This window comes from Peromyscus leucopus, chromosome 1 (genome assembly GCF_004664715.2).
Source record: "Peromyscus leucopus breed LL Stock chromosome 1, UCI_PerLeu_2.1, whole genome shotgun sequence".
Lineage (NCBI taxonomy): Eukaryota > Metazoa > Chordata > Mammalia > Rodentia > Cricetidae > Peromyscus > Peromyscus leucopus.
In genome coordinates, this window is record NC_051063.1 from 127922197 (window position 1) to 127938744 (window position 16548).

The 16548-nt window shown below is 39.6% G+C and overlaps 1 protein-coding gene across 1 annotated transcript in view; it reads left to right on the forward strand.

The window, feature by feature from the left end:
- The window catches only part of Herc2 (HECT and RLD domain containing E3 ubiquitin protein ligase 2), a 191645-nt gene that overhangs the window by 103701 nt on the left and 71396 nt on the right, over window positions 1-16548 (forward strand). Inside the window, exons 53-64 of the mRNA XM_037198198.1 lie at window positions 2095-2285; window positions 3282-3387; window positions 3480-3571; window positions 5318-5493; window positions 8756-8867; window positions 11484-11565; window positions 11666-11809; window positions 13160-13250; window positions 13710-13887; window positions 14071-14152; window positions 14234-14405; window positions 15247-15391. Coding sequence (XP_037054093.1) covers window positions 2095-2285; window positions 3282-3387; window positions 3480-3571; window positions 5318-5493; window positions 8756-8867; window positions 11484-11565; window positions 11666-11809; window positions 13160-13250; window positions 13710-13887; window positions 14071-14152; window positions 14234-14405; window positions 15247-15391 — 1571 coding nt within the window. The remainder of the gene's footprint in view (window positions 1-2094; window positions 2286-3281; window positions 3388-3479; window positions 3572-5317; window positions 5494-8755; window positions 8868-11483; window positions 11566-11665; window positions 11810-13159; window positions 13251-13709; window positions 13888-14070; window positions 14153-14233; window positions 14406-15246; window positions 15392-16548) is intronic.

The window sequence follows — 16548 nt, forward strand, 5'->3', positions numbered from 1 at the left end:
TTGGTGTCTTTCTGTTAAATTCAGCTAAAAGTCTAATTGTGGGGCCATTAAGCCCCATGTATTTGTTTCCTCTTAATCTGATTTTGAAATAATATCTTTGTATTAACGTGTATAAATTTTGCACATACATAGAGGCATGCTTTTTATATTTACCAGTATTATATTCACTTCTTCATTTTGTGGCTTGGTAGTTTAGTTTAGTTTTAGAAAATTGTCCATCACTCCATCTTTTTTTCACTTGTTGACTTTGCTGTATTTTTCTTCTATTTGGGGCACACTCTTTGATCTGTATTTGCTTTTGTCTCAATCCTTTTTTTTTTTTTTTTGAGACAGGGTTTCTCTGTGTAGCTTTGCGCCTTTCCTGGAACTTGCTCTGTAGACCAGGCTGGCCTTGAACTCACAGAGATCCACCTGCCTCTGCCTCTTGAGTGCTGAGATTAAAGGCGTGCGCCACCACCGCCCGGCCCTAATTAGGTCTTATAACTTAAATTAACTCATTCATATTAATCTGTATTCTATCATGTGTTGCCTCTCTTCCATCTTACACCTCCCGTTTCCTCTCTGTGTCTCCTGGTGTCTCCTACACACCTATATTCCTCTTCCTTTTCCTTTTTCTCTCAGGAAATCCCTCCTCTACCTCCTGCTTAGCCATTGGCCGTTCAGCTTTTTACTACACCAATCACAGCAATACACCTTTATACAGTGTACAAATATCCCACAACTATCTGGCTACATTTATTCTTTTTCGTGTGTGTGTGTGTGTGTGTGTGTGTGTGTGTGTGTGTGTGTGTGTATGTATGTATGTGTGTTTTGTCTTTGTTAGTCTATTTTTTATTTTATTTTTGGTGTTTTAAGTCATGTTTCCTTGTGTCCTTGAAATAATTTTATTTTATGTATATGGTTACTTTGGGTGCAAGTATATCTGTGTGTATCATTTGCATGCCTGGTACCTTCAGAGGCCAGAAAAGATCATCAGATTCCCTGGGACTGGAGTTACAGATGGCTATGAACTATCATGTAGGGCCTAGGAATTAAACCTAGGTCCTTTGGAAGAATAGCCAGTGATCTTAACTACCATCCCATGGCCCTTGTGTTTTAAAAATTGTTTCTGGAATTAGTTTGGGCCTAATACTCATTTTGTTCAAAGAATGGTGGAAGAGAGGGTTATTTTGTCAGATACTAGCAATAAATACCTATTTGTGCTCATTTTTATCAACTATCATTGACTGACATAGTTGTTTGTTGAACTGTAATCTATTAAACAAACAGAAAAGAAAGCACCTCCCAAGCCTATCATCACTTCATAGTTTACTCTTCCTTTGTACTTCTTGTGGGGATCTCAAATGCAGCTTGGTTTCTGTGGCTACTCACAACCTTTTTGGTCCTTTCTGATAGGTGATAAAAGGATCTGTGAGATCCAAGCCATGTCTTCTCTGTACACTTGTATTTATCCCTAGCCTTCTTTAGATGCTGGCCTTAATTCTTTTCTAGCTCATTATTTATGGTACTTTCAAACAGAGGTTTGCTTACTTTGCCTTGTCTGGTTCTTCTAGTTAGGAAAGTCTAGGTGAATTTCTCAGTTTACTATTAATGGATATGTAAATACTTTACAAAGTTGATCTTTAGTTCTGCATTTATAAAAGTATTTTTATTTTTATTTTTTGTGGTGCTAGAGATTGATTCTGGGGCATCCTGTATGCCAGGCAAGCACTCTCCCACTGAACTACTCCCCCAGATCCTAAAAGCAGTTCTAATAATTTTGTGTGTGTGTGTGTGTGTGTGTGTGTGTGTGTGTGTGTGTGTGTGTGAGAACTGACACAGGTTGTTTGAAAATACATTGCCCTATTATTACCTGAGAAGATTTAAGTGGAATGAATTACAGCATTATGCAGACTTCATCTCTCAAATTGATAAAAAAATAATAATGGTTTTTAAAGGCCATTTTTGCTATTAACTAGCTCTTTTTAAATTCAAAGATACTTAAACAATAGTATAGTTAGGAGCTCTTGGCTGTGTAGTCCTCTTGGTTTCTCAAATGTGGAGGCTCTGTCCAGTCCCACAATTGTCTACCCTCTGTGTGGCTCTATGCAATAGGGCAGTCTGCAGTATTTTGTGGCCGTTCTGGAAAGCAGCTGAAGCGATGTCATAGCAGCCAGCCTGGAATGCTTCTAGACAGCTGGTCCCGAATGGTGAAGAGCCTGAATGTTTCGTCCTCCGTAAACCAGGCTTCTCGTCTCATTGATGGCAGTGAGCCCTGTTGGCAGTCTTCTGGGTCTCAAGGGAAGGTAATGTTTGTGGGGCGTATCAGGAAATACTCTTGATTTGGAAGGTAGATTGTAGACCTTTGCAATGAACTGAAGAACCTTTAGCTTTGCTGATACCCCCTCAACGCTCATTTCCATATTTCAGTTCATAAATAATTTTAAACATACAGAGTAGTATATGGTGTATTGTTGTTAGATTTTTTTTTTTTTTTTTTTTTTCGAGACAGGGTTTCTCTGTGTAGCTTTGTGCCTTTCCTGGAGCTCACTTGGTAGCCCAGGCTGGCCTCGAACTCACAGAGATCCGCCTGGCTCTGCCTCCCGAGTGCTGGGATTAAAGGCGTGCACCACCAACGCCCGGCTCTTGTTAGATTTTTAAACACTATGAACAACAGATTTTATTAAGTGACCAGTTTTTTTAATATTTTCATATATAAAATATTAATTCCTGTTATACTTCTGGTTAGAAGTTATTCTAACATACAGATGAGTTTTGGGGATTGTACTAATACTGTTTGTACCTTGTGTGCCAACAGGGTGGATGTGATGGGAAGGGGGCATTTTCTTTATCTCAACTCTAATGTTTTCTGTGACCAAGCCTTGGTATAAAAGGACTAACCCTGGTCAGAAGTCTATGAATGTATCATTTATGTGACTTGGAGTAAGACTGCTCTAATCAGCAAGTGGTGGGGAAGATGTTCTTTCTTCCAGAGTAAGGGTAGATTTTCACTCTATATTTTGTATATAAAAATCTCAGGTTCAGGCTTCAATGATCCTATTTTATTTTACTTTAACTTAATGCCTTATTTACTTGTATGTGTGCATGCACATGGGGTTCAGAACTTGTTGGTTTTCAACCATGTAGGTTCGTGGGGGTTGAACTCAGGTTCCTAGGTTTAGCAGCAAGTGCCTCTGTCCACTGAGCCACCATGCTGGCTCCTAGTGATAACTTTTAGCAGCTAAATAAACTTAAATTTTGGTAACTGAGAGTATATTTTTTTCTTCTCTTTTTAAAAAAAGCACTGGATTCGTTTGGAGATTTTCCCAGATGTTCTTGTTCATAGGTTAAAAATGATAGTAGATCCAGCAGACAGTAGCTACATGCCATCCCTGGTTGTGGTGTCAGGTAATTGAATTCATTTCCTATAAAAGAAGCCTTTCCTTCCTTATGTTTAATAAAGATTGTTTGTTTGATTTCTTTACATTTTTTTGTCCTAGGTGGAAATTCCTTAAATAATCTAATTGAGCTAAAGACCATTAATATCAACCAAACTGACACCACTGTGCCCCTGCTAAATGACTGTGCAGAGGTGAGTTATAGTCTTGTTTCTTTTTGTATGATTTCATGTAGGACATGGATGACAATTAGGTGTTAGCACTCAAACCAGTTTTTTCCTTCTTAAATGATTTACGTATTTCAATGCCTTATTTTATACAGTTAACTTTTGGAAAAGAAGCAAAACTGATTTTACTTTTCACTGTTGGTAATATGCATAGGTTCATATTCCTAGTACTCTTTAAAATAACTTTGATTGGAGTTACTCTTTTTTGTTTGTTTGTTTTTGTTTTGTTTTTCAAGACAGGGTTCTCTGTGTAGCCCTGGCTGTCCTGGAACTCAGTCTGTAGATCAGGCTGACCTTGAACTCACAGAGATCCACCTGCCTCTGTCTCCTGAATGCTGGGATTAAAGGCATGTGCTACCACCACCCAGCTGAAGTTACTCTTTACAACCACACATATTTGTAAACACTTAGTATCTTTTCCTTAGTGGTACATTTTTGACCATATTTATGATACTGAAATTGCTTCTTTGTCGCTGTACCCTGTGCTTCAACTGTTGAACTTGTGAAGTAGTAATAAAATAACTTGCAGAACGAATACGAGTTTATTGTGTCTCTTGAAAATCCATCTGGCAAAGGTTTTCTGTAAGCCTGTAGGCAGGCTGTTCCCTCTGCTCATGGTTTCTTTTGCTGTGCAGAAATTTCTTGTACTTTCATTTGTTAACTCTTGAGGTTGTTAGCTCTACTATTGGTGTTCTGTGTGGAAAGTTCTTGTTTATACCTATGTGAAATGTTTTCTCTGCATTTCCCTTTAGCAGTTTCACTGTTTCCAGTTACTCTCTAGTTCACTTTAATTTTTGTGTCGAGTGAGATAAGGATCTTCTTAGTCTTCTGCAGGTGGACATCAGTTGTGTTTAATAAGTTGTATTTTTTCCAGTGTTGGTTTTTGACACCTTTTTTGAAGAACAGCTGTGTGAGTTTATTTCTGGGTCTTCTGTTCTGTTTTATTTGTCTGCATATTGGTTTTTGTACCAGTACCATGTGGTCTCTGTCACTGTAGCTCTATGGAGTAATTTGAGGTCCTGTATTATGATACATCTGGCAGTGTTCTTTATGCGTAGAATTGCTTTGATTACCCAGGTTGATTTTATATTTCCATATGAATTTTAAGATTTTTTTTTTTTACTTCAGTTAATATCATTGCAACTTTGAAGAAGATTGCATTGAATCTCTTAATTACTCTTGGTAACCTAGCTGTTTTTATATTAACTCTGCCAATCCAGGAGCATGGGAGTCTTTCATTCACCTAGTGTTGTCTTCTCTAGGCGGTGGTGAGGAAGGAAGATTTTAAGTGTTGGAAATGTTCAACTTCAGATTCTTCTACCTCTTTCTAGTGTGGTTTGCTGAGGTCTAGTTAACTTGAAGTTCTGCCTCCAGTTTGAATTTCCAACAGCCCACACTGTCTCTCCTGGCAGCTCATTCTCATGCTTTCCCTGGGAGCTAGGAGCCCCTTCAGGGCACTTCCTGGCAGGGTTCAGCTCTGACTGTGCTCCTTGGTGTGGTCAGATGAGCTAACTGGCTTCTTTGGGGGCAGAAAATAAAACCTGTTTTCTGTAGTTCTTTCTGTTATTTCTCCATTGAAGGCCTTTCATCTTGGCCTTCTTCTACCCAGACTCATGAAATCACAGATGCACTTTGTAATCTGCCATTTTCTCAGAATCTCAGTGTCTGTCTCTTGAGTCTGAGAAGTCTGTAGCTCATTCTTTTCTCATCCAGTATCACAGGTACATCGAGATTGCAATCAAACAGTGCAGGAGCTCAGGAATTGACTGTAAAATCCATGGTCTCATCCTGCTGGGACGCATCCGTGCTGAGGAGGAGGACTTGGCTGCGGTCCCTTTTCTGGCTTCAGATAATGAGGAGGAGGAGGACGACAAAAGCAGCACTGGCAGGTGAGAGGTCCTGCTGCTGGGCTTGCTTACCTTGTATCCCATGCACAGATGCTCGTGTTTACTCTCAATGAGGGGAGAGAGTAGCATGCCTACTAGGATGTGTGAGCATTCAGTCGAGTTTTCAAAGAATAAAACATTAAAAAATACACATTTCAAAAAAAAAAAAAAAAAAAACATTGGAAAGAGGATTGGAAAAAAAAAAGTTTACTTTTGTTTTTAACCTGAAACGTCTTTGTTACCGTTATGGTGTAAATCCTTGTAGCTTCCTTTTCTATGCTAGAATATGATTTTCTACAGAAATGCCATGGTATATTTTATTGCCAGTTATTTTACTATTAACTTAAATGTCTTAGTTTTTCTGTATTATGGTAAAATATACTAAGTATAATTTTCCATTTCAGCAATTTTAAGTTTATAATTCGGTAGCATTAAGTACTTGGACATTGTTATACAACTGTCTCTGGATTATCTTGAGGTTCTTGTGTATAATTTTTATGAAATCTTATGACTTCTTGTTATTCCTGACTGTGTATGTGAGATAGTGATGACTGTTACTGTAATCATCATTCACCATGTGTCTGTGGACACATCTGTGGGTCAGCCCTGTGGTGGACACACAAATGAAATTAGACAGACTCATCTGCATCAGTTTGATGTTAGAGCCGGGAAGAAAGAGGATTGCATACTGACTTGAGGGACTAAAGTGGAATGTTGCCCCCCAACAGGAAGAGTCAGTGTTGTGAAGCAGGGTGGGCAGGCAAAAGGAATTGAGTAGCATATGTCAGGGGTGACAGCTTCTTCCATTTGTGTGTTTATTCCGTGACATGTGTATAACAAGGACTTCTTTAGGCTTCATTTGCTGTCCTAACAGCAACATTGTAGATAATCACTTTTCTCACATGTTGTGCTTTTGTGGATGAATTGGTACACATGGAGTTGTTCAGACAAACCATGTGCAAAATAAATTTCTATGTTTCCAGCATTGCTAAGGCCATGTAGGGCTCCTAGTAGGGCCAGAGCCTTCCATAGGCATTGGAGGCCACTCAGTTGACCAAACACATTTTGCTGTAAGTTACTTTCAGTGATGTAAGGAGACAGAAAGAGTAGCTCTATCTGTACTACTGCTCAACACATGCTCTTGTCATGAGTGGGCCAGCAACTGTGGGGTGAGCCAGTTCATTCCAGGGCCTGTGAGGTTGGTTTTATATGCTGTCCTCCCTTATTTCAAAACCTCTTCATAGATGTTGAAAAGAAAACTGTAGCATGAATCTTAACAGGTCTTATTAATAACAACAAATCTGGGCTGGGTATTGGGGTGAATACTAGAAGATCAGAGAAGTAGAACAAGCCACAGCCACCTCACCTTGCCACTTCCTCAGCTGATCCTGTTTCCTCAGACTGGAAGATTCTGAGTCCTCATCCAGAATGAATCTCAGCTGAACTGCTGCTCAAAAGCCTAAAAGCTTAACCAGCCAAAAGCTTCTAGTTTCTGGTCTTCACGCCTTATATACCTTTCTGCTTTCTGCCACCACTCCCTGGAATTAAAGGCTCACTTTTTGGGATTAAAGGCATGAGTCACCATGCTTGGCTGTATCCTTGAACACACAGAGATCCAGGTAGATCTCCGCCCCTGGAATGCTGGGATTAAAGGCGTGAGCTACCACTGCCTATCCTCTATGTTTAATATTGTGGCTGTTCTGTCTCTGACCCCAGATAAGTTTATTAGCGTGCACTTTGGGGAACACAATACCACCACAGAAAACAGTATATATATATATATATACACACACACACACACACACATACATACTAGCTTATTTGCAATATGTGAGAATTGTTTTTCTTGTTTAGTTTGTTTAGTGGCTACTAAAATGAATTGGGCAGGTATAATTAATACATCTATTATATATTTGAGGTAACCATAATTTAGTGATGAGGGTTTTTTGTTGTTGTTGTTTTTCTTTGTAATTGAATACACTAACAAGAAAATTGAGACATTTGAGTGCATCTTTAAATTCCCAAATAATCCTATTAATTAATCTAATAATGTCTGGATTAATTAGCAGTCTAAGCAGTCTTTCTCAGAGCCTGCCCCCAAATTGCATGTGTCCACAGTGACTATGTTTAGCTGACCATTCAGTACTTAACATCGTACCACTCATTGAATATTCTGAATATCAGTACTTGTTTCCCAGCTGTATTTTTGACCAAAATCTATTACATGATAATTTGGTACTTTGTATATTAATTTGTTCTACTTTGCCTCTTATCAGATAAGTCAGCTTTCTACATTTTTATTTCCATACCATGGGGTTTTGATCTCCTAAAGTAAATATTTATTGCTATATAACATTTATTTATTTTTAAAAAGACCTATTTACATAAAGCATAGTTTCTAAAACCCAGAATCTTCCATTCCTTATAAAAATGGCTCAAAAAAAAAAAAAAAAAAACAAGTAAAAGAAGCAGAATTTTAGCACTTGGCATCAAAGCTGAGACAATCTTAACTCTGTCCTGTGCACTATGAGCCTTTATCAAATTAAGAACTGGAGTACTGTGGCTGATGGTGACTCGGTGTCCTACCATCAAGGACAGGTCAGGAGATGGGTTCAGCAAGGTAGGCAGCAGCCCAGGAGTGTGAGGATGGCAGAACCTCCAGCTTGTTCTTAGCCAGTGAAGCAGTGTTATGTTTAACTTGTGTTTAGGAAGAAAGCAGATATGCCATGGATTTTCAAGTTTTGCCTCACAGAATCTGGTAATGACCAATTTATCTGATTCTGGAATGTTCTCCACTAAAAATAAAAGGATAAGATATAAATTGTGCTATTAAAAGATAACATGTTACCAGGTGTGATGGTACACACCTATAATCCTAGCACCCAGGGAGTCAAGGCAGACAGATCTCTGTAAGTTTAATGAACTGCCTAGCCTAGCTAGTGAGTTCCATGCCAGATGGGGCTGCATAGTGAGACCCCAAACTCAAAAACAATCAAATGGATGAAAACAAAACAGACTAACGTATAAATGTTTACTGTACTGAAAGTAAGATACAGTTTAATGTATAACTTTCATCCATGTCACTAGAAATGTTGGTCCTCTGGAGCACTTTCTCATATACAGATTGGTGGTTTTATGTGTTAAAGAAGATCTTGTAAGAGTTTCTAAGAATAACTAGAGTGTGCTCATTACTTGGAGGTGCTCTTGTGTGTGTTAAATGCTTTGTGCTGAATAAGCTTTATTCTACCTTTGTTTTCCTGCCTAGTCTTATTAGAAAGAAGACTTCGGGGTTGGAGTCAACAGCTACAATAAGAACCAAAGTGTTTGTGTGGGGACTGAATGACAAGGACCAGTTGGGAGGGCTCAAAGGCTCTAAGGTATTCACTCCATTCCCTGTGACTGATGTGAGTGCTTGTTGTTGCTTCTGTCTGAGGCTCTTTAAAGTACCACTTTCTGGATGTGGGTTTTGAATTCCATTTTCAATGGTAATATATTGTGTCAGGTTGAGTTTGTGAGCAGCTTCTCTCCTTTAGATATAGTTGTATTCTGGCCCTAATAGACTATGGCATAAACTAGAACATATGTGAAATGATATGACCATGCACAGGTCAAAACTGTAGATTATGACTATCTTGCCTTTGGTACAGTAAAACACTTACACTTAGAGAATAATGTGTAAAAATGCTGTAGTGGTACACAGATGAATAAACTGTGACTTTTTTGCTTTCTCGATATTCGAGGTAGTATAGCTTTTATGGAGAGGATGCTTTGTAAGCACAGGGAAAGGGCAAAAATAGACCTACCTGAATGTGCACACTTGTCATCATGGAGTGACTTGTAGGTAGAGACTTATCTCCCCGCCCCCAAATCATTTACCCACTTCTCTCTCTCTCTCTCTCTCTCTCTCTCTCTCTCTCTCTCTCTCTCTCTCTCTCTCTCTCTCTCTCTCTAGACCTCAGTTTTCCCTCCCTCTTTTCCCATTCTCTCCCTTCACTGTTAATAAGTCCCGAGACCAAGGGAAAGCCATATGACATTTTGTTTCTATGCTTGTACTTGATTTCATAAATAGTTGGGTTAAAGGCTAATTTGTGAAATACTTTTTCACAAAAAAAGGTAAGATTTTCCAAAAAAAAAAAAAAAAAAAGAGTAACTATAACAAATAATGCATTTGAATTGGGATTGAATTCATTGTACATTATGTCTTGCTTGAGGAGTCCCAAAAAAAAAACTTCCTCTAAATTTTAGTATTGGGAGACAAGTTCATCAGATGAAATCTGTTCTTTTTAGTTTTCTGTGGTGACATCATCAGTCATGTGCCTCTATTATCTGCATTGTCCAGAAGCAGAAACTATTAGAACTCACTTATTTGAACCTCCTCCATGTTCATACTGGAACTAATTTTTATTGTTATTTGGGCAGCCTTAAATTACATTTATGTCCTAAGGTCCCAGATCCCCATTTTGCAGGGGTCATTGGCAGTTAGATCTAGGTCTCATCTGGTCAAAGCCTGTTTTACCTTACATTTCCAGGTCCATTCATAATGATAAAACAAACCACAACATAATAATAAAGGGTTTCTTAGACAGAGGATTTTCAATTTAAACCACATCTATCTACAGTGGAAAACAGAAACATATAATTTCCTTCCTTCCTTCCTTCCTTCCTTCCTTCCTTCCTTCCTTCCTTCCTTCCTTCCTTCCTTCCTTCCTTCCTTCCCTCCCTCCCTCCCCCCTCCCCCCTCCCCCCCTCCCTCCCTCCCTCCCTCCCTCCCTGCTTCCCCCCTCCCTCCTCTTTTTCCTTTCTTTCTTTTTTTTCCTATTTGAGACAGGGCCTCACTATATATCCCTGGCTGACCTGGACTAACTCTGTAAGCCAGGCTGTCCCTAAACTCACAGAGATTCCCCATCTGCCTCTGCTTATCAAGCTTTGAGATTAAAGATGTGCCCCACCATGCCCAATTAGCATACAATTTCTTAGAGATGTGAGTGAAAGAGTGAACAAGGCTATGACTTGAAGAGCAGTTTACTCTTTTATTTTTAATCTTTATATTGTATATTGTTTGACCTTGCTTGTTGCTCTGACAAAATACCTCAAAGAAGTAACTCGAGGAAAGAAAGATGTGCTTGGGCCCACATCTTGAGGAGGGACACAGTGTGTCAGTGTGGGGAAGGCATGGTGTCAGTAGCTTGCTTTTCCATCTGAGCAGATCAGGAATCAGAAAGAAGACCACAAGCAGTGTTGTGCTTTAACCCTCAAGGTCAACCCCCAAGTATCCTCTTTCCTCTACCTACCTCCTACCTGCTACTGAATCTTCAATTCTCCAGAAGAGTATCAAGAGCTGGAGACTAACTGTTCAAACACATGAACCTGTGGTAGCCTTTTATGCTCAAATCATAGCATATATATTTCATTTTATACCTTTTAGTACAGAAAGTAGAAAGGGTTCAGAGTTGTGACCTCTCATGTCCCTGTTTCAGACTCCAAAAGTTGCCTACAACTAGCTGCTTTTTTGTTCATGCATATGGCAGTTCCTTAGGCACCATTTCCTTGGTTTTTTGAGACAGGGTCTTTCATTAGTCCCAAACTCATTGGGATTAGGCTAGATTGGCTGACCAGCAAGCTCCAAAGGATCCAGCTGCCTTTCTTCCCCAGCATTGCGATGATAAGCACAGAGCACCACCCCTGGCTCTTTTATTGGACTCTGGGGATTGGACTCAAATCCCCATGCTTGCATGGCGAGCCCTTCACTGAGTCATCTCCCCAACCCCTGTTCTAATTGTGTTTCTGCCCTGCAAATCCACTCTAAGTAAATCTAATTGTATTCTTTTATCTCCAAAATACTTCAGTTTGTATTTCTAAGAGCTAAGGCCTCCTGTAGTTAAGGTTATCACAAATTAGCAGCAATTCTGTATGTCATCTGTTGAATCACTTAGGATTGAAAATGTTTAAACATTATCTTTTTCCTTCCTTTGCTTTAAAAAATACTATTCCAGATCAAGGTTCCTTCATTCTCTGAGACTCTGTCCGCTCTGAATGTGGTTCAGGTGGCTGGTGGTTCTAAGAGCTTGTTTGCAGGTATGATTACTCTAATATTGGGAAAATCATGTTTAACACGTATTTTAAAAAGTAGCTTTTATGTTGTGAGAAGTGAGACTTCTTCTGGTTGTTCTTTCAGTGACTGTGGAAGGGAAGGTGTATTCTTGTGGAGAAGCCACAAATGGCCGCCTGGGGCTGGGTATGTCTAGTGGGACGGTTCCTATTCCTCGGCAGATCACAGCCCTCAGCAGCTATGTGGTCAAGAAGGTAGCGGTTCACTCAGGTACGAGTCTAGTATTAGTGTTCATGTGCCTAATATGCCTTTTGCTCCTGCAAGTGATAGAGGCCCTTCAGGAACTCCCAGAAGTATCCTTGTGTTCTTTTTCAAGTTTTAGTTAACCATTCTGAAGAAAAAGGTGGATGATGTGAGTCCCTGGGTCGTCTAAGATTTTGTTATTAGTACTTAATAATGCTTTTTTGGAAGTCAGCATTGTTGGCATTTCAGGTGTATGGGTGTACCTCTCAAGGATAGTGTGTTCAGTCCTAGAGTGATTATGTCAGGCCCAACATTTTTTAGCTATGAAATTATAAAGTTCTATTGCTTAAATATGCTATTTGACTATGAAAAGTCAGTGGCTTTCATCAAATTCCCCGAAGTACCTATGAATTCTCAGTGATGAGAAAGATAATTTTCAAGCAAGTTCATTGCTGCCCTTCAGTTTTAGCTTTGGCATTACTAAAATGTTATGAAGCACCATGCTAGAGACTCCTGAGGAACGGAACGGAACTCTCCATACCAAGCTCAATTCATGCTGGTACTCGATAGGGTTTGATAGAACCTACAAACAAAACAAGAATTTACTTTTCTCCCCTGTTAGCTCCTGGGTTAGGGTCTGAGCCCACCTGTAAGTCATCTGCCTGTGAAGAGCACTGGCTCTTCTGGCCTGTCTCTGTGGGAAGATGGCCCCATGCAGCCCCTCTCTAAAGTTAAGCTTGTTGTTGCCCCTGATAATATGGAGTTTTCTGTTGGTGATAACATAGAAAGTGAAAACTGGGTACCAGGAGCCCCATCTGCTCCATCGTCTTGGAGCTCAGTGGTTTGTAGTGCCCTGACTATACAGCCAGAACGCATGCCTGAGGCATGCCTGAGGCAGAACATTGGCCTGGGAGAGTGTCAGGGAAAAGCATAGCTGATGTGCTTTCAGAATAGTGGGTATGATGTCTTAACTGCCAGTAATGGAGATTGTTAAAATAGTCCCACTGCTGGGCACATCATGGAGTATTTATCATGGCATTTGACAGTCTGCCTAATTATAATGTCCTTATTTTCATTCTTTTTATCTTAGTTTGGACTTTTTAATCTATTTAAAGTAATGGAAGCCCATGAACAGTCATTATTATTTTGGTTCTTTTCAGGTAAAATATTTTTAACAATTTGTGATTTACTAAAAGTCCACTTACTTTACATCTATGTCACCCAGAAAGCTTTTATAACTGTGGTGATGGGTCTATTTATTCATTTAGTTAACACATGCATATTGAGTACATGATGTATGCCAGGCAGAATGGGTAGCAAATGGTGAACCTTTTATACACTACACTTTGGCAAACTTCCCCTGTATGAATGTTGCAGGTGGCCGGCATGCTACAGCCTTAACCGTGGATGGGAAAGTATTTTCATGGGGTGAAGGTGATGATGGAAAACTTGGACACTTCAGTAGAATGTAAGACTGTTTCCTTCAATCTTGCTTATTAGTAAGAAACTGTTAACTAGTAATAATAGTGTATTTTTCATAGTTTTGTAGAAAATTATATACATAAATTATTTATTGGAGTAAATATTAATTTTAAAAAACCTGGATGGATACACTGTGGTTTCACACTTTTTTTGTTGTTGTTGTTTGTTTTTTTTTTTTTTGGTTTTTTGAGACAGGATTTCTCTGTGTAGTTTTGCTGCCTGCCCTGGATCTCGCTCTGTAGACCAGGCTGGCCTGGAACTCACAGAGATCCACCTGCCTTTCCCTCCCTAGTGCTGGAATTAAAGGCATGTGCTACCACCGTCTGGCCACACACTTTTTTTTTAAGGTTTGATAGTTCGAGTGATACATATTTTTTGTTGACCAAAAATGGACCATCTCTGTGAAAAGACGATTGGTAAGGTGTGTACTTTACTCTTGCCTTAGGAACTGTGACAAGCCAAGGTTGATAGAGGCCCTGAAAACCAAGCGCATCAGGGACATTGCCTGCGGGAGTTCTCACAGTGCAGCCCTGACATCCAGTGGGGAACTGTACACCTGGGGCCTTGGCGAGTATGGCCGACTGGGACATGGGGACAATACAACACAGCTGAAGCCCAAAATGGTGATTATACACATTTTTGTTGCTTATAAAAAGCTTTATCACTTTGATTTTTTTAAGTGAAGATAAGCCTCACGTCTAGGTTTTTAAAGACATGAACATTATTGATTTTCACTCTGTTGGAAAATTTCCATTGCTTTTTCTGTCCCCATGCTTCATTCTGTTTTTAAATTTGTAATCGAGTAGGTAAAAGTCCTTCTTGGTCACAGAGTGATCCAGGTTGCTTGTGGAAGCAGAGATGCACAGACGCTGGCTCTGACTGATGAAGGTAGGAGCTGGTGTGATGCTAAGTTTCTAGCTGGGTAGATGTTACTAAGTATTTGCCTGAGGTATTATTTTTTAAACCTAGGTTTGGTATTTTCCTGGGGTGATGGTGATTTTGGAAAATTGGGCCGAGGAGGAAGTGAAGGCTGTAACATTCCCCAGAACATCGAGAGACTAAATGGCCAGGGTGTTTGCCAGATTGAGTGTGGAGCTCAGTTTTCCTTGGCACTCACCAAGTCAGGAGTGGTGTGGACATGGTATGTAAACTTTGTCAGTGTCATTGCTGAAGGCGGAATGTGTGGAGAACTCAGGATTTGCCTTGTGCCCAGGCAAGGTTGCTTGTAAAACTGTTACTTTCTTACTCATTTGACATCTTTTTGTGGGGGGAAAAAATCTATATTGAATTGTTGAATTGAGATTACTGATAAAATTATGAAAAAGAAAGATCTTACAGTTCATTATGTAAAGAAAATCTAGAGAAGCTTTGAATTAGTTTGCACGATGTTTATATAGCTTTTAAAAAAATCTGTATTACATTATACTGGAAGCTATATGAAATAAGGAGAACAAAATAGACTTCTAACTTCCTTTGGTTCTGAAAAAAATTTCTACTCGTGTGTTGTGAGAGCTGGTGTTATTTAAAAAGTCTACAGGAAATAGGGGAACCCATGGCTGATATGTAGAACTGAATGGTATTGTAAAATAATATATATATATATATTAAAAAAAAAGTCTACAGGAATGGGTGTGCAGACCATCCTTGGATGGCATGTCAGGCAGTTAGCAACTTGAAAATACATCCGAGAGCACTTGGGAGGGGAGTGTGCAGTGTCGGCTGTTCAGTTTCTTTACAATGAAATCTACAGTAACTGAGCTATTGTATGACATACCACATCACAAGAAGGGTCCTTCCTGCCAAGTTAGTATGGATTAGTTTGGATTATGGTATATAGTGGCAGAGTTCAAGGATCTTTAGTACTTACTGTATGTGACATTATCCCTCCACTCTAGGTGTGTGTGGCAGTGAATGTTTTCTTATAGCATTGTTAAATTGTAACCATGCAGTGATAGTAGAACTGTTTGTTGTGTTCTTCTCAGGGGGAAAGGGGACTACTTCAGACTGGGCCACGGTTCAGATGTGCATGTGCGGAAGCCTCAGGTAGTGGAAGGACTGAGAGGGAAGAAGATCGTGCATGTGGCGGTTGGAGCCCTGCATTGCCTGGCGGTCACAGACTCAGGGCAGGTGAGGCTCTAGCAGGCTGGGGTAAGGTGCCCTCTTGAGTGCTCATCAGGGAACAGTTCTTGTCTCGTCAAAATGAAATACTCGATTGGGTATCCTAGAGTATGTATGCCTGGAATCCCAGTGTTTGGAAGTCTGAAGCTGGAGAGTAGCTAGTTGAAGGCCAGCCTATGTTATATACTGAATGGTTGCAGGCCAGCCTGCACTACATTTTCAGCATGCTATACCAAGAAAATAAAAACAAAAAATATCCCTAAATTCCTGGAATGCTTAGATGAGTTTTAATATTAGATTGGTGCAAATGTAATCACAGTTTTTATGTTGTTGAAATTTGCCATTTGATACTGAAAAATATTCTTAAATAAATGGTTTATTATATATAATTTTTTTACAACTGTTTTATCTCTGTGTGTTTATGTCTGTCTGTCTGTCTGTGTGCATGTATACACACATGTTTAAGTCAGAGGACAACTTTCTGGAGTTGACTCTCTCCTTTTCCCATATGAGTCTTGGAGACCTAACTCAGGTCATCAGTCTTGGCCATAAGGACTTTTACTTGCTGAGCCATCTCATCGACCCCTATTATACATCATTTTAATTTACATTTCTCTCTTTCCCTCATACACACACACACACACACACACACACACACACACTTATACTTGTTTGTCATTTATTTTATACTACTGAAATAATACTAGACAAAAACCAAATTTTAGTGATATTTCTTACCCATGTTCAAAATGACTCATAAAGCAGTGGTGGCAATTCACAAAACCAGCAATGTGTCTGGCCCAGGAACTATAACCACATGGACAATGCAGTGGGGGCTCAAGACATTTTACAAATGAGCCTTCAAGATAATGGCTGAGCATCAGGAGTTGACAATGACCAAATGATGACAGTCATGACAGCTGATCATAGAGGTTCACAGGATGTTGACAACTAACTCAACAGTCACTCAGTATTTGGAGCAAATTGGAAAGTGAGAAAACTTCCCAGACGTGGGTGCTTCATGAGCTGTACAAAAAGAAGGAAATATTGTTTTGCATTGTTGTCCTTTCTTGATCTATGAGTAATGGAACTATTTCTTGATTAGATCGTGATGTGCGATGAAAAGTGGGGATTGTATAGGACAGCCGTCTGTGATATGCTTGGTG